This window comes from Amblyraja radiata, chromosome 26 (assembly GCF_010909765.2).
Source record: "Amblyraja radiata isolate CabotCenter1 chromosome 26, sAmbRad1.1.pri, whole genome shotgun sequence".
In the NCBI taxonomy this organism is placed as follows: Eukaryota; Metazoa; Chordata; class Chondrichthyes; order Rajiformes; family Rajidae; genus Amblyraja; species Amblyraja radiata.
In genome coordinates, this window is record NC_045981.1 from 36,349,599 (window position 1) to 36,367,880 (window position 18,282).

The window sequence follows — 18,282 nt, forward strand, 5'->3', positions numbered from 1 at the left end:
CAATCTTCCTGCATCTAGCCTGTCCAACCCCTTAAGAATTTTGTAAGTTTCTATAAGATCCCCTCTCAATCTCCTAAATTCTAGCGAGTACAAGCCGAGTCTATCCAGTCTTTCTTCATATGAAAGTCCTGACATCCCAGGAATCAGTCTGGTGAACCTTCTCTGTACTCCCTCTATGGCAAGAATGTCTTTCCTCAGATTTGGAGACCAAAACTGTTCGCAATACTCCAGGTGTGGTCTCACCAAGACCCTGTACAACTGCAGTAGAACCTCCCTGCTCCTATACTCAAATCCTTTTGCTATGAATGCTAACATACCATTGGCTTTCTTCACTGCCTGCTGCACCTGCATGCCTACTTTCAATGACTGGTGTACCATGACACCCAGGTCTCGTTGCATCTACCCTTTTCCTAGTTATTGATTAAGTTATTTGGAGTCAAATCTCTACACCACATTGATTAAATGTTTGAGTGGATATTATAAATGATGAAGCCAATACCTATGTGAGAGCCCATTCCGTTTCATCTGGGTGAGTGAATATTGGATGTAGATCTCTTCCAACATGCAGCAGTACAGCACAGGAACAGCCCCTTCTGCCCACAACATTGATGTTGAACGTTGAGCTAATCTCCTCTGCCTGCATGTAATCCATATCCCCCCCTTTCTCTGCATATCCATGTGTCTATCTAGGAGCCCCTGTTGTATCTGCCCCCACCACCAATTGTCCTGTAAAACCAATTGGAGATTGGTATGTTTGGATATTAGGAGAATGACTTTCAGTCAGGCCAGGGGGAGTTCCCACTGCCACGGGTACCATGTAATCCCCTGCTACCTAGCAGGCCGGGTAGTCGGCGACTAAACCGTCTCCCCCACCTGGTTTGCCAGGTGAGGAGGGGACTGACGACCCCCAGCAGGATCAAAAACAAGACCTGTCAAAGGGCAGATGAGCTCCTAGCGAGCCAACAGCCATCCACACTTCAGTAGAAGTTGTGATCACTGTCGTACACGGCATTGTAAGGCACCGTGCCCACTGATGTTTTCAACGATGATTATTAATTATTATTGTTATTCCCGGTACCTACCACTCGGTGTGAAAACTGGCCCCGCACATCTCCTTTTAAACTTTCCCCTCTCACCTTAAAGCTGCGCCCTCTAATTACTTGCTTTGAGAAGAGGAGATCCAATCCTCCAACCAAGCCCAGAAGCCCCAACACCTGCAGCTAGGTTTTGGTCTGAGGTGGGTACACTATTTGAGGAGCGATGCTGGGAGTGTAAGACAAGGCTGCAGAGTCAGTGCTGTGTGGAGGGGAGGTGTCTACAAATTGTTGCTCTCCAGTTGTAATCGGCAATCCATATTTCCGGTTTAAAGAGAGACTATATCATAAAAATACTTTGCCACTAATTGTCTATTGAAAATAAACGTTGTGATATTCCATGTTGCTGCTCACACCTTTTTCCTCTCTTGTCAGACATTTAAAAGGAAGAGTATTAGTGGCTTTAGCTGATGGAACCTTGGCAATCTTCCACAGAGGAGTAGGTAAGATGCCATGCTGCCAGTCACATGTCCCTCTTGTCAATGGGGACGGTCTGAATGAAGGAAGCCATGTAGTCTGTCATTCATTGCTCCTTCTCCATCCAGGACAACACATTTTGCCATTAAACTTGCACATTGAAGGTACAAAGTATCCAATCCTGCTCCACACCTCACATCTGGTCACCAGTATATATCACCATCTCAAATTGCTTGAGGATTAAAGGACAATTATTGATTTTGAACAGAGGATGCATCATTTGTACCCGATTAAACCTGCATTTATCCAGTGTTGCAACTTTGATGGCTTTACAATGTGCCCTTCCCATCACTTGCATTACCAGCTTATGTTTCTCCCGCGGATCACCTCACCGGGAACCTGAGGGGAGAGTTCTTGAAGTCTAGAGGGAAGATATGTTTAGTTTAGTGTCAGAGATACAGCATGGAAACAAACCTTTCAGCCAACAGAGGCCATGCCGCCCATCCATCACATGGTCACACTAGTTCCATGTTATCCCACTTTCTCATCCACTCCCCACATAGACACTAGGGGCAATTTACAGAGGGCCAATTAACCTACAAACCTGCACGTCTTTGGGATGTGGGAGGAAATCCATGCGGTCACAGGGAGAATGTGCAGACTCCACACAGACAGCACCCGAGTCTCTGGCATTGTGAGGCAGCAACTCTACCAGTTGTGCCGCCCTAATGTGACAGTTGCCGTTTAATGTGGATGGCCTGGGTTTAATTTTGTTACTTCAGTGCATGGAGAGGGAATGGTTTGTGTCCCATTAACAGTTCTTAAGCTGAGCACGCAGCCAAGTCACATTTCTTTTGTCAGATGCACACGTCTTGCTTGCAGCAACATCACAGACACTTAGTGTTAGACTGACATTAATTATACATAAATCAAACACACTTCTACAAGATAATGAAAATGACCGTGGCAGTGGGAAAGCAAGGCATTATTGTAAAAATGCACAATTAGAAAACAAGTCCATGGTTGTGCAAGAGGTGGGGTTAGGGTTGTGCAGGTCGGTTTATGAACCTATTGGTTGTATGTTAGTCGCTGTTCCTGACCCTGGTGCTGTGTGACTTCAGCCTTCTGTACCACCTGCCCAGTGTATAATGTTGATGTGAGTCAGACTGTGTTACAGGCAGACTTTTACCTTCCAGATGGATGCTTGTATTTTGACAACCTTTGTGTTTGTGCTTAGATGGCCAGTGGGACCTCACCAACTATCACCTTCTGGACTTTGGGCGACCGCATCACTCCATTCGCTGCATGACAGTCGTGCACGATAAAGTATGGTGTGGCTACAAGAATAAAATCTACATCGTACAACCAAAAGCCATGAAAATTGAGGTATTGTGCTTCAAAGTTAAGAATTTAAAAAAAAACCAGCTGCAACATATTGAATGATCTGGATTAAAATGTGCCTGCGTGTCAAATATTCTCGGGCTCAGGTTACAAATTCTTTTGCTTTTCAACTCAACGATTGAGAAAAGGAGAAACTTTTTCAAGATGTATCTGTTCAGCGCAGCCTTGACGTTTGAGCACTAAACCCCACACAAGCAAGCTGCCTGCACACAATCCTATGTGTAGGAAGGAACTGCTTATGCTGCTTTAGACCCAAGACAGACACAAAATGCTGGAGTAACTCAGCGGGTCAGGCAGCATCTCCGGAGCGAAGAAATAGGTGGCGTTTTAGATTGAAACTCTTCTTCAGACGGAGACTCAGGGGACAGGAAATGAGAGAGTTACTCCAGCGTTTTATGCGTATCATAGGTTGAAACTAGCGTCTGTAGTTCCTTCCTACACATGGATGGGGATATGGCTGGGTGGCATTTTGTGTCTATATCCCAATCTGTTTGTTTCAATTTATTGATTCCATTGATTTTTTTTGACGTTGTTTGTTTTAAGCTAGCAATTTACACTGTGTATTGAAACATAGTCCGACTCGAATTGCCACAAGTATTGGAGGCAAAAAGTATCTTTCCCTTTTCTCTGCACCTACTTTCAACAAGAGAAAGGAGCAATAGCTGTATTTCTGTGTGATTTTAATCAAATAAACCATGTTGTCCGTGACTACTGCAGTCTGTGGGGTTTAGAAGGATGAGAGGGTATCTCATTGAAACACAGAAGATTGTTAAGGGCTTGGACACGCTAGAGGCAGGAAACATGTTCCCGATGGTGGGGGAGTCCAGAACCAGGGGCCACAGTTTAAGAATAAGGAGTAAGCCATTGAGAACGGAGACGAGGAAACACTTTTTCTCACAGAGAGTGGTGAGTCTTGATGTGGATAGAGAACTGGCTGGCAGACAGGAAGCAAAGAGTAGGAGTAAACGGGTCCTTTTCACAATGGCAGGCAGTGACTAGTGGGGTACCACAAGGCTCAGTGCTGGGACCCCAGCTATTTACAATATATATTAATGATTTGGACGAGGGAATTGAATGCAACATCTCCAAGTTTGCGGATGACACGAAGCTGGGGGGCAGTGTTAGCTGTGAGGAGGATGCTAGGAGGCTGCAAGGTGACTTGGATAGGCTGGGTGACTGGGCAAAAATGCATGGCAGATGCAGTATAATGTGGATAAATGTGAGGTTATGTGGCAAAAACAGGAAAGTAGACTATTATCTGAATGGTGGCCGATTAGAAAAAGGGGAGATGCAACGAGACCTGGGTGTCATGGTACACCAGTCACTGAAAGTAGGCATGCAGGTGCAGCAGGCAGTGAAGAAAGCGAATGGTATGTTAGCATTCATAGCAAAATGATTTGAGTATAGGAGCAGGGAGGTTCTACTGCAGTTGTACAGGGTCTTGGTGAGACCACACCTGGAGTATTGCGTACAGTTTTGGTCTCCTAATCTGAGGAAAGACATTCTTGCCATAGGGGGAGTACAGAGAAGGTTCACCAGACTGATTCCTGGGATGTCAGGACTTTCATATGAAGAAAGACTGGATAGACTCGGCTTGTACTCGCTAGAATTTAGATGATTGAGGGGGGATCTTATAGAAACTTACAAAATTCTTAAGGGGTTGGACAGGCTAGATGCAGGAAGATTGTCCCCGATGTTGGGGAAGTCCAGAACAAGGGGTCACAGTTTAAGGATAAGGGGGAAATCTTTTAGGACCGAGATGAGAAAAACATTTTTCACACAGAGAGTGGTGAATCTCTGGAATTCTCTGCCACAGTAGGTAGTTGAGGCCAGTTCATATTTAAGAGGTAGTTAGATGTGGCCCTTGTGGCTAAAAGGATAAGGGGGTATGGAGAGAAGGCAGGTACAGGATACTGAGTTGGATGATCAGCCATGATAATATTGAATGGCGGTGCTAGCTCGAAGGGCCTAATGGCCTACTCCTGCACCTATTGTCTATTGTCTACTGCACCACCCAGGGGTCATTGTGACACTGGGCTCGGTGAATGCTCTCACTCTCACTGGGAAGGTTATTGTACTCCAGCTGAACCCTCTGCTTGTGCCTGGACAGAAATCGTTTGACGCCCACCCTCGGAAGGAGAGCCAGGTACGACAGCTGGCCTGGGTGGGCGACGGTGTGTGGGTCTCTATCCGGCTGGACTCCACCCTGCGCCTCTACCATGTCCACACCTACCAACACCTGCAGGATGTAGACATCGAACCGTACGTCAGCAAAATGCTCGGTGAGAGACCACAGCTGCTGCGACTCTACAAATAACCTGATGTTGTGCTTGTCCCTTCAACTAGAAACATGGTAGACAAACGTGCTGGAGAAATTCAGCGGGTGCAGCAGCATCTATGGAGCGAAGGAAATAGGCAAAGTTTCGGCCCGAAACCCTGAAGGAAATAGGCAACGTTTCGGGCCGAAACCCGGAAGGGTTTCGGCCTGAAACGTTGCCTATTTCCTTCGCTCCATAGATGCTGCTGTACCCACTGAGTTTCTCCAGCACTTTTGTCTACCTTCGATTTTCCAGCATCTGCAGTTCCTTCGTAAAAACTAGAAACATGGAACAGGACTGCCCAGGAACAGGACCTGTTTCTATTACTCCATAAATCTATCTGCCTGCATTAGGTCCATGTCTTTCTCTGCCTTGCCTGTCTAAATGTCTCCTAGACAAAGGCCCTTTGGCCCATAATGTCTGTGCCTATCCAAATGCCTCTTAAACACCATCATAATATCACTACCACCCCTGGCAGTGAGTTCCAGGCCCCCATCACCCTAAGCGGGTGGGGGAGGAGGGGGTGGGACTTGCCCTGCACATCTTTAAACGTTGCCCCTCTCACCTTAAAGACATGCCCTCTAATATTTAACATTTCAGATGGTCTACCCTATTTATACCCCTCATAATTTTATATACTTCTGTAAGATTTCCCCTCAGCCTCTGACGTTGCAAAGAAAAGTGTCTAAATCTGTCCAACCTCTTCCTGTGTCTAAAACCCTCTAATCTGACATGTTGGTAAGCATCCTCTGCACCCTCTCCAAAGCTTCCACATCCTCCCTGCAATGTAGCGACCAGAACTACAATACGCACTCCTAATGCGGCCTGACCAAAGTCCTATAGAGCTGCATGCTGACTTCCTGACTCTTGCACTCAATGCCCTGACAGGTGAATGACTTATTGTTTGTTTAGTTTGTCATTTAAGAGGAGGGAACGTGTCGGGGTGATTGTCGTTGCGGTGTTCAGCAAGTGTGTGTAATATTTCTGTTTTGCAGGGACTGGGAAACTGGGCTTCTCGTTTGTGCGGATCACGGCTCTCATGGTGTCCTGTAACCGCCTGTGGGTGGGGACAGGTAACGGCGTCATCATCTCAATCCCCCTGACGGAAAGTGAGTAACCAGCTGGCCTTCAGCACCACGCCGTTACACCGGCCTCCTCCTGTTCATAGCATCACGTGATAGGAGTAGAATTAGGCCATTCGGCCCATCAAGCCTACTCTGCCTGTCAAACCGATTCGCTGATCCATTTCTCCCTCCTAACCCCATTCTCCTGCCTTCTCCCCATAACCCCTGACACCCGTACTGATCAAGAATCTATCTATACCTACCTTAAATATATCCACTGACTCTGCCTCCACAGCCGTCTGTTGCAAAGAATCCCACAGATTCACCACCTTCTGACTAAAGACATTTCTCCTCATCTCCTTCCTAAAAAAACGTCCTTTAATTCTGAGGCTGTGACCTCAAGTCCTAGACTCTCTCACTAGTGGAAACATCCTCTCCACATCCACTCTATCCAAGCCTTTCCCCCAAAACTCTTTGGAATTGAACAACCTGCCCATCTACAGCATTCCTCCTTTTCTGCCCAGCTTCATGCTGCTTCAGGTTGGAATTCCGGCGAGGAATTCATTGTCACAGAAGGCTGTGGAGCCCATCAATTGATATTTTTAAGGCAGTGATAAATAGATTGTTGACTAGTACGGGTATTGGGGGTTATGAGAGGAAGGCAGGAGAATGGGGTTAGGAGGGAGAGATAGATCTGCTATAATCGAATGACGGAGTATACTTGATGGGCTGAATGGCCTAATTCTGCTCCTATCACGTGAAAACCCACTGCTGCTCAGCTGGAAGGGTCAGCTCTGAGTCCTCCACAGACCAAGCTTCCATCAGGCCCAAACTACCTGTGGAGAAAGGTTTTGTATTGTACCTCCCCTGGGCACTTGAAGCTTAAAGATACAACATGAAAACATGCCCCCGGACCTCACGCCAACTATCGATCACTCGTTAACGCCAGTTCTAAATTATCCCATCCACTCCTTACACACTAGGGACAATTTACAGAGGGCCAATGAACCTACAAACCCGCTCGTCTTTTGGATGTGGGAGGAAACCGGAGCAAGAGCGGGGAATCCCACACGGCCACAGGGAGAATACAAACTCCACACACACGGCACCCGAGGTCAGAATCGAGCCCGGGTCTCTGGCACTGTGAGGCAGCAGCACTACCCACTGTGCCACTGGTAGTGTTGTGGCGCTGGTTTCCAACGGGAACGATGACAGACGCACCACACATCTCTGTCCTCCAGTTCCTGCCGACTTCCGCCGCTGGAAGTCTTGGATTTTGGTGTGTGCATCATCATGCCTTACAATGCCGTGTACGACAGTGATCGTAACTTCTACTGAAGTGTGGACGGTTCGCTATGTTGGCTCGCCAGAAGCTCATCCACCCTTTGACAGCTCTTGTTCTTGGTCCTGCTGGGGGTCCACAGCCCCCTCCTCACCTGGCAAACCAGGTGGGGGAGACGGTCTAGTCGCCGACAATCCCACCATGGGTTATCGGTTAAGATTAAGAATGTCTTGTACAAGCCGTAGTGCTTGGGATTCGTCCCTCACTAAGTGCGCTGCAAATTGATGAGTACCTAAATGTGAATGCTGGAGTCTCTGTCAGGTGGGTAATACCTCTGTTCTGTGTTTTAACTCTGGATACTAATCTGGTGTGGTTTGAGTTCTCCCAGAGGTGATCCCTTTTCATGGATGAGCAGCCCCTGTCCGCTACCTTTCCCGGTGTGGGCGTCTCGTGTCTGAACTCCTGTCTATGCTCCTCGCTACCTGGAAACAGTCAGTGGGGAAACCCCATCTCCAACCCTCCCAACCTGCAGAAATAGTCCCTGACCTGTAGCTTCTCAAGTCTCACAGCTCGGCCCACAGTTCCAGTGGATTGAGGCTGAATTAGTCATAGTCATACAGCACGGAAACAGGCCCTTCAGCCCAACTCATTCATGCTGCCCCCATCTAAGCCAGTCCCATTTGCCCGTGTTTGGCCATATCCCTCGAAACATATCCTCTCCATGTAACTATCCAAATACCTTTTAAATGCTGTTATTGTTCCTGCCTCAACTTCAGTCTGAAGAAGGATCTCGACCCGAAACGTCACCTATTCCTTCGCTGCATAGATGCTGCCTCACCCGCTGAGTTTCTCCAGCATTTTTGTCTGCCTCCTCTGGCAGCTCACTCCGTAAATAGAGTCAGAGTTATTTTCATTCTGAACGCACGCACACGCACGCGCGCACGCACACGCGCACACGCGCACACACACTCACACACTCACACACTCACACACTCACACACACACACACACACACACACACACACACACCACACAGACACACACACACACACACCCACACACCACACACCACACAGACACACACACACACACACACACACACACACACACACACACACACACACCTGCTTAATCGTTATAATTGTGTGCAAGGTTTAGTCTTTACATGAAAATAATGCGCAAACCGGTGATGTTTTAGCCTCGAGATTTTGGAGGAAATTTCTCTGGAGACAAATCCACAAAATTGAAAAGGATTAAAAGCAACTAAAGTTGGACGTGTTTGGATTTAAAAAAGGCTGTCCATTCTGAACCAACGATTTGGTGCTAGAGTAACATTGTGTTTGAACCACAGCCTTGCGATAAACAGATGCAGCGTGGAAACCAGCCCCTTTGTCCTCCCAGTCTATGCCGACCACCCATTACACTAGTCTAATCAACTTTATTCTCTCCATGTTACCCCTCACCTACACATAGGGGCAATTTACAGAGGGTAATTAACCTCCCAATACGCACGTGTGTGAGAGAGGTGGGAAGAAACCGGAGCACCCGGAGGAAACCCACGCAGTCACAGGGAGAACGTGCAAACTCCACACAGGCAGCACCCGGGGTCAGGGTTGTACCGGGTCTTAGCCACTGTGAGGCAGCAGCTCTACCCGCTGCACCGCTGGTATAACGCCGCCAGAATTGTTACTAATGATTGCCTCTTTCCTCTAGACGATTGTAATTATCTAAATGACTCTCATGGTACCCAGTAAATACAAACAGATCACCCAGTGATATGTCTTTACTGAGGCTGGGACTGAACACTGTGGTACACCCATTCACCATCCACTGAGTTTAAGTGTGGTGGATCGAGCTGTCGATGCCACAGGCAGTGGGATCCATTTTTAAAGGGTTTCATGTTTGCGTAAGAGATTTTGTTGTAAAACTGTTTGTTCGTGTAAAGAGCAAACTTCAGGCTGGAGATGTAAGAGTGGTGGGTTCTAATCCTTTTCCTCTAATGTCATACTTGTCCACCACCCCCCCCTTGCCACCTCTCTGCACTGTAGCTGTCGTCCTCCACCAGGGACGTTTACTGGGTCTGAGGGGTAAGTGCAGATCAAACCATCACAACCTCTGCCTCGGGCTGTTCTAGCAGTCCAGGCAGCTTATAATCCTCCTTTTTTATTTATAATGTTTGGCCTACTCTCCCCTCTCTCTTGTGTCTAAATGTTACCCTGGCGCTGATCACTGCAATGCGGCAGTATGTATTGTTTGCTGAATGTTCACAGTAGCCTGTGTACTGGACGTTCCATCCCTTGTCTCCAAGGGTGCTTTTAATTTTGTTTTGAGGACCTTCATTTCCATGTTTCTTCTCTGAAGCTGTGCAACGCTCTGCCTGTCTTTCATTTATTTATCTGCCACAACTTGCTGTTCCATTTACTAATACGATAAAACCCCAGGATGGCCATAGGTGTGGAGAATGTATGTAATGTTCAGCCTTCTGCTAAAAACACCCTCAACAGATTTGACATTTATATTACTCTATTAAGATCAATGATCAAATTGGCTTTCTACCAACTTATGAAATTAATAATTTAACAAAATTGGGGTTAGGTAGTTGGCATCTGCTGACATAAACTGATGCAGTGAGTGTCATTCTGTTGTGTATCGTGGGTTTTGACACATCTATGTAAGTAACGTTTACAATCTTGAATCGCATGAATAAAATGCAGGAGCTTCCCACACTGGAGGGGGGGACTTAAATGGTGATCATTGTACTGCGTGTGAGTGTGTGTGTGTGTGAGCGTGTGTGTGAGTGTGTGTGTGCGTGCGTCTGCGTGTGTGTGGCAGCCAAGTTCCTGTTTCTGCTGCGATTTGATGCAACTGGAAAGTCTCACAGTTCTTCACTCTCCCAGGCCCTGTTTCTGCATTGAGCTGGAATATCCTGCCTGCCTCATTAGAATGGCGGCTGTGGGTGAATTTGCAGCAGAGGTGACTCCTCAGCACAGTAGCCTGCGAGGAGCTGAGCAGAGGGAATCTGATCACAAAGTGAGATCAACATGCATTGAACTCTGTGCTGGCACTGGTTGTTGGATGAATAGCTGCAGATGTGAGTGTCAGAGTAGTGTACAGCTACTGGGGCAGAAGGACTTTACTGCCTTCTACAAAGATGCACCTTTGCTTTGAAGCTGCACAACAGTCTGTACCCAGTGCTCAGAATCCTTTTTTAAGTAAGTCAGTTTATTGGCCAAGTATTCACATACAAGGAATTTGCCTTGGTGCTCCGCCCACAAGTGACAACATGACATACAGTGACAGTTACGAATGACTCCGAAAACATTAAACATTAATAATAATAAAACATGAATGATAAATCGCCATTGATCAAGCATGTGAACCAACAACATACCACATCCTGTCAGCAACACAAACTGTTCTGTGCAACACAACCAATGGTCTTTGTTTCAGATGGACCAATGTGGTGGAGTTAAATACTGTGAAGCTTTGTCAGAGGAGAGACTTGGACTAAATGTGTCTGGCTGACTCCTGTCAATGGGCTTGTACTTGTTCATGCTTCCTGTTTGTAGCACTGTGTGTGTGTGTGTGTGACCTGCTGGGACTGAAACGTTGTTCATCTCCGAGGATAGAACTGAAATCCTCCTGTTCTTCCCTCGCCCTGATCAGTGCAGTCGGAGTCACCATGCACAGAGTCCACACTGACCCCCCCCCCCCCCCCCCGTTCTACTTGGAAACCTAACTGCAACAATTGAAGTTTCTATCTTAATAAAACAACTCTAAAGCAGAAGGATCGACATCAATTTACTTAAAAACACTAACAATAAATTTGACTGCTTCCACCGATGAGATTCTGCATCGGATCCTATTGGGAAGAGAGTTTGTTGTGAGTCTGCAGTGGGAGAGGTTTCTTGCCGTAGGTGGCACGGTGCCCTGACTGGCACAAGGGGTGGCCGCTTGGCATTAAACATCCTCCATCACCCATGTCCTCCCAGCATCAGCAGGAGCCAGCATGCCCTGTGGATTCCTCAGCTGCCACACTTCTTCAAGCCCCTCTGTTTACTTTAACACCTCTTCATTTTGCTTCAGCTTGAGCCAGCACTGCCATAATCGTGGCTGTATTTTGTTTTATTTCTCCAGAAATACGTTGCTGTTGCCTTGACCTGTGTCTCCCTCCCTCTGACCACTCTCTCTCTCTCTCTCTCTCTCTCTCTCTTTCTCCCTCTCTCTCTCTCTCTCTCGCTCTGCAGCCAATAAGGCGTCAGGGGGGTCTGGAAACCGTCCCGGAAATGTCATCCGTGTCTACGGCGATGAGAACAGTGACAAGATCACCCCTGGCACGTTTATCCCGTACTGCTCCATGGCCCACGCTCAGCTGTGTTTCCACGGGCACCGAGATGCCGTCAAGTTCTTTGTGGCCGTTCCAGGTGAGCTACTCCCATCCTCCGTCTCCACCGGCTTCAAGGGCACTAAATGCTGGAGTAACTCAGCATCTCTGGAGAGAAGGAATGGGTGATGTTTCTGAGAGTCAGGGGAGAGGGAAATGAGAGATATGGAAGGGCAAGGTGTGAAAATGACAGATCAAAACAGACGATGCTCAAGGAAATGTAGAACGGTTCGTTGTTGGCTGTGGGGAAAGGTGATACATAGGCATACGGGGCATGCAAACAATAAAGTTAATTGGGTGGACAGTGAAACGCCAGAGACCGAGGGTGGGGGAGGGCTGGAGAGAGGGGAAGCAAGGGTTACTAGAAGTTGAAGAAATCAATATTCATACCACATTGGTGACACTGCCACTCCTACGTGAGTCCGTAGTTCTTCATATATTGGAGACCGAACGCTTACCTAAAACATGCTAAATTATACGTACCCAGAATCTAATCTGTATTTGCTCAGAAGAGCCCTTGGTTTATGAAGATTAAATGTTGCACACAAAATAATTGGATTCATATTAACACTCTCTGCATCCCTTTCAGAAAGTCCCAAAATACTTGATTTGAAAGTTTTTTTAAACAAACTGTAGCCATTGTATTAAATATTTAAAAGGTGGCCATCAGACAGCAGTGTGATATTTTGTGTTTCGGGGTAAACATCGGCAGGGGGGGGTGGCAACTTCTAAATCCCCTGCATTAAACGTTCACAATGCACTCTTTCCGTGTTCGGCTGGGGGTTTAGTTTATTGTCACGTGTACCGAGGTGCAGCGAGAAGCTTTTGTTGCGTGCTGACCATACAATAGGCACCAAAGGACAGCAGTGCTGATGTGCATCTTTGTCATTCACGCAGAGTTCTCTGCCCGAGTGCCTGGACCTTCTGATTCAGGAAGGTGCCACTCAGTCCCAGTAACACCTAATGTTGAGCATGGAATCCCATTCCAGCTGGAGATGACCATGATGCTGGGAAATGGGGAAAGACCGTGTCTGGCTGGGAACAATCCTGATAGCTGAGCTGATCAACATCCTGCTGTGATTTTTGATAACCATCTTCACTGGTTTATAATAGACAATAGGTGCAGGAGTAGGCCTTTTGGCCCTTCGAGCCAGCACCGCCATTCAATGTGATCATGGCTGATCATACCCAATCAGTATCCCGTCCCTGCCTTCTCCCCATATCCCCTGACTGCTATTTTTAAGAGCCCTATCTAGCTCTCTCTTGAAAGCATCCAGAGAACCTGCCTCCATCGCCCTCTGAGGCAGAGAATTCCACAGACTCACAACTCTCTGTGAGAAAAAGTGTTTCTTCGTCTCTGTTCTAAATGGCTTACTCCTTATTCTTAAACTGTGGCCCCTGGTTCTGGACTCCCCCAACATCGGGAACATGTTTCCTGCCTCTAGCGTGTCCAAACCCTTAACAATTTTACATGTTTCAATGCCACCCACTTTAGTGTCACCTGCAAACTTACTAATTATTCATTCCTTGTACATTTTCGTCGGAATTGTTGATCTGAATCACAGACAGCAATGGGGCCCAACACCAATCCCTGAGGCACCACCCATTGCTTCCTTCCATGAAGTCAATTCTCTACCCAGTTAGCTAGCTCTCCCAGCATCCCATGTGAATGGAGGGATCCCAGTGTTGAGCGTCAAGGTACACAAAATGTTATGACCAATTCTAACTGACTGAGATCTAGCGATCGGTTGCCCAGAAGCCATTTGCAGAAGGTCCAGCAGTTTAGGGATGAGCAGAGAATACGGGGAGGGCAGTGAAGGGAATTGCTCTGATCAGGTGGGGTAATGTTGGCCATTAGGATCAGTTGATGATGCAGCTGCACAGAATGCCAGAGGAGCACTGGACCTTTGGGTACTGGCACCCCCCCCCCCCCCCCCCCCCCCCCCCCTGACCTTCCTGCCTGTGGCCTCCTGCATTCTTACAACCCCTTCTCTCTGGGAACATGGCAGCCTTGCGTTACATGGCAGCTTATCTGATCACACCTGCTCTTCCACCGAGCAGGTGGTTCCCTCTAGTCCCAGCCATCGCCCTTCCCTGGTCACCTCATCGGTTCCGATGAAGAGTCCCAGATCCGAAAGTCAAACTGGTTCCCTTCTCGGAGCTGCTGCCAGTATCTCTGCATTTATTTCAGATTTCTAGCATCAGCAGTTTTGTTTTTGGTGATTTGTGACCGATGTCTGGTCTTGCCCTAGGGACACCGTTTGATGTTCAACATTCATTTGAAAAATTAGGAGCCGCAGCCTCTGATTCTTCTGGCCAATCGTCGGTGCCGTCAGTGCTGGTGATGAGCGGGGGAGAAGGTTACATCGACTTCAGGATGGGTGAGGACCCAGCTTGTTCATTGTTTCACCCAACGGGAGCCGCTGGGCCAGGCGGGAAGCTTCTCCCCAGCATTCTGTGTCTCTCCAACATGCACCTGGCACCTTGGGAGCAGATCGGCAGATTCTCCAGACTATTGGGTGTAATTCCAAGTAGGAAGTATATGCAGAGAATGGAGGGATATAGATTATGCACAAGTAGATGAGAGATCATGTTAGACAATAGGTGCAGGAGTAGGCCATTTGGCCCTTCGAGTCAGCACCGCCATTCAATGTGATCATGGCTGATCATCCCCAATCGGTACCCCGTTCCTGCCTTCTCCCCATATCTCCGGACTCCGCTATTTTTAAGAGCCCTATCTAGCTCTCTCTTGAAAGTATCCAGAGAACCTGCCTCCACCGCCCTCTGAGGCAGAGAATTCCACAGACTCACCACTCTCTGTGAGAAAAAGTGTTTCCTCGTCTCCATTCTAAATGGCTTACTCCTTATTCTTAAACTGTGGCCCCTGGTTCTGGACTCCCCCAACATCGGGAACATGTTTCCTGCCTCTAGCGTGTCCAAGCCCTTAACAATCTTATATGTTTCAGACATTGTAGGCCAAAGGGCTTGTCCGTGTGCTGTTCCACGTAGATATTACCCGGTAGTTTAGCACATTTCCCAGTGAGGTTCAGTGCAGGACAGTGACTGGTGAGTTTTCAGTGATGCAGGAATCAACATCTTGAATCAGTAAGATTCCTGATCAATTAGGTAACAGAATTTTGTTTCAGACGGAAAACTGATTCATCCAGGGGTGGTGAGAGCAATTAGAGATGGTATTAAATCAAAAGAAAATGCTTACAGAGTTGCTTATTAAAAAAGCTTGTGGCTTGACCTGCCGAGCAGTATCTGTGGAGGAAATGGAAAGATGAGGTTTTGGGTCAAGGCCCTTTATCTCTATTGGAAGGATAGAGGGGAGATGGTCAGTGTGGAGGGGGTGGGTGGGGCAAGAGCTGGCAGATCTGTCAGAGATTTCGCCCCTTCCCACAAGACTGTCAACGTCTTAGACACCTCCCCGAGAGAGGGACTGAAGGGACGGGGTATTAATCAAATGTAGCACTCAACGCTGGTGAGCTTGAAGCTGGTAAAGCCACAGACCCTGTGATCTACATCGCAGAGTTTACAGATGAGGGATGTTCTGCTCATCGACCTCTGGAGTTGTTCCTGTGGGATGAATGGGAGCAAGCTTGAGCTGAGTTAGAGGGAGCCAAATGTCACGGTGGAGAGAATGCCGGATAGGATGAGGGATGTGTTAACTGGACACGTTGGAAAGAGAAATGGGATTAAGCAGAGCCATCGTGATTTGTAAAGACAAGATCACGTTTGATTAATCCATTTCAATCCTTTGGCAATGTGGTTGTTAGAATAGATAAGCAGGCTTCAGCACATCTTAGATTTTCAGGAGGACTTTGAGATCCCTGGCTGTTCACAATCGTTATTGGTGCCTTGTTCATTCAAAACAGAAGGACATGAACCAAATTAATGAGTGGGGGGGGGGGGGGATAGTGGCACTGCGGTAAAGATCTGGGGTGATCTCGGAGATTCTAAGAGCAGTTTCAAACTGCCCGGGACCCTTCTTGTCCTCTGCTTCAGCTACAAAGCATGAGGGGAAGCTTGCACCACCTACTGTAGTGTACACGGAGTGACTGACTATGGGTGTCAGAGGTTATGGAGAGAAGGCAGGAGAATGGGGTTAGGAGGGAGAGATAGATCAGCCATGATTGAACAGTGGAGTAGACTGATGGGCCGAATGGCCTAATTCTACTCCTATCGCGTGACCGTATGACTGGGCTGCTCTCTCCCCGAGTCAGTTTGGGCATGATGGCTGGGTGGGTGACTCTGTTGTGTAAATCCATGCTGACTTCCCAAATGTTGATCCATGGCGGCCAGAGGTTTCTGAAACTTGTTGTTCCTGCAGGTGATGAGAGTGAAGAGACTGAGGATCTCAGGGAGAAACTACAGGTGCCACCTTCACTGGCCAAGGCAGAGAGAAGTCACTTAATCGTCTGGCAAGTCATGTTCAACAATGACTGAAGGACAACCTCACCACTGGATGACTGAGATACACACCTTGCATGTTGTTTTATTTTGGTTTATTTCGGTTTTAATTTCTTCACCGCAAAGTGTTTGAGCAGTTCTTCACCATGGTCCCTCGGCTTGCATGGTGAGGGTGAGAGAGGGGTAAGTATCTGTGAGTGGTCTCGCCCTTGCCCATTCCTCACAGGGTCTTCCTACTGTTGAAAGGACACGCTTGCTGATCATTAGTCACTTCCAGAAACTTAGGCTGCCTTAGTGAAACTAGTGTTAGTTTCCAAGGGTTATTATGCTAACACTATTCTAAAGAACTAATTTGTATTTGCAATGGTTATAAAGAAAGCTATTTATTTCTGTGTGGGCGTTAGCACAGTTACCAAAGGACATTTACCCAGAGCGGCACTCATTTCACAAGTTGTAAACTCTGTGGTGTTTGGGACAACTCATCAAACTTTTATAAAGCAATTTGTTGTAGAAACTCTTGACACTTGTGACAGGGAAAGTTGACAACCTGCGCTACACCTCAGATCCATTTTATATACACACTACTAAAATCTCTTCTTTTCTCTAACAGAAGTGGATTAATTTTATTGACAGTTTTGTTGAAAGAAACATGTTCACCTCTCCAAGCCTATTTTAAAAATATACAAATTTTATGGTCTGTATTTTTTTTTTGTAAGTTTACTCTTTAGACACTTTATCTTGTATTTTAATTGCTCTGTAATTTGGAAACTGAATGCTGCGGCGTTAAATTGCTCTCTGTTGAAAGCCAAGGCTTCATTATGGTGAGCTCAATAGCTCACATTGCAGTGTAGCCATTTCAGTATTTATTACCTATTATTAATGAACCTTTGTGGTTCTGAATGTAACTTTGTACAAGAAAAAAAATATATATGTATATCAAAGATGACCTGCTGTTTGCTTGGTTGTGTTTCTTTAGCTCTGAGCTAGTTTGCATTGTGTGGGGTCTGTAGAAGATGGAACACCCAGGTCAGGGAGAGTGCGGAATCAGGCACAGTGATTTGCAATGAAGGAATAAATCAAATTTTATTTTTATTCTGTAAGGCTTCCTGGGATTTTTTTCCACTGGCATTACATTCTGTCTGTTCTCCCCACCCCCCCAAAAAATGTTTGAAGTTCCTGCCACATGTCTTAACGGTTGTTTCTCCTCATCCAGGGTTGTTGTGATGCTCCTTCATCAGGGTGCTGCAGAGAACTAGATTGCATGGCCCATGGAATGGAGGCGTGAGGGCAGAATGAGTCGTGCAGGGTCTGTGCATCAGCACTGTAGTGTGACGTGGGAGTTGGCAGCATGGAAACATGCCCTTCACTTCAACTTGCCCATGTGACCAAGTTGGCAGTCCGGGCTACTCCCATTTGCTCGCATTTGGCTCGTATCTTGTAAATCCTTCATATGGTTAGTTTTGGTTTAGTTTAGAGATACAGTGTAGCCCAGCGAGTCCGTGCCGACCAGCGACCACCCCACACACTAACACTATCCTGCACACTAGGGCCAGCGAGTCCTTGCCGACCAGCGACCACCCCACACACTAACACTATCCTGCACACTAGGGCCAGCGACCACCCCACACACTGACACTATCCTGCACACTAGGGCCATCAACCACCCCACACACTGACACTATCCTGCACACTAGGGCCATCAACCACCCCACACACTGACACTATCCTGCACACTAGGGCCAGCAACCACCCCACACACTGACACTATCCTGCACACTAGGGCCAGGGACCAGCCCACACACTAACACTATCCTGCACACTAGGGCCAGCAACCACCCCACACACTGACACTATCCTGCACACTAGGGCCAGGGACCAGCAACCACCCCACACACTGACACTATCCTGC

General features: G+C 47.3%; 1 protein-coding gene across 11 annotated transcripts in view; it reads left to right on the top strand.

The window, feature by feature from the left end:
• Positions 1-17,465, top strand: part of spag9 (sperm associated antigen 9) — a 132,588-nt gene extending 115,123 nt beyond the window's left edge. For 7 of the 11 annotated variants that reach the window (XM_033044699.1, XM_033044701.1, XM_033044702.1 and 4 more), the window contains 8 exons: positions 1,470-1,537; positions 2,749-2,897; positions 5,023-5,194; positions 6,226-6,339; positions 9,625-9,663; positions 11,824-12,000; positions 14,213-14,341; positions 16,294-17,465. In XM_033044699.1, coding sequence (XP_032900590.1) covers positions 1,470-1,537; positions 2,749-2,897; positions 5,023-5,194; positions 6,226-6,339; positions 9,625-9,663; positions 11,824-12,000; positions 14,213-14,341; positions 16,294-16,409 — 964 coding nt within the window. In that variant the 3' untranslated portion in view covers positions 16,410-17,465. The remainder of the gene's footprint in view (positions 1-1,469; positions 1,538-2,748; positions 2,898-5,022; positions 5,195-6,225; positions 6,340-9,624; positions 9,664-11,823; positions 12,001-14,212; positions 14,342-16,293) is intronic. The other 4 variants (XM_033044705.1, XM_033044704.1, XM_033044708.1 and 1 more) reach the window with 1 other exon arrangement.
• The last annotated feature ends 817 nt before the right edge of the window (positions 17,466-18,282 follow it).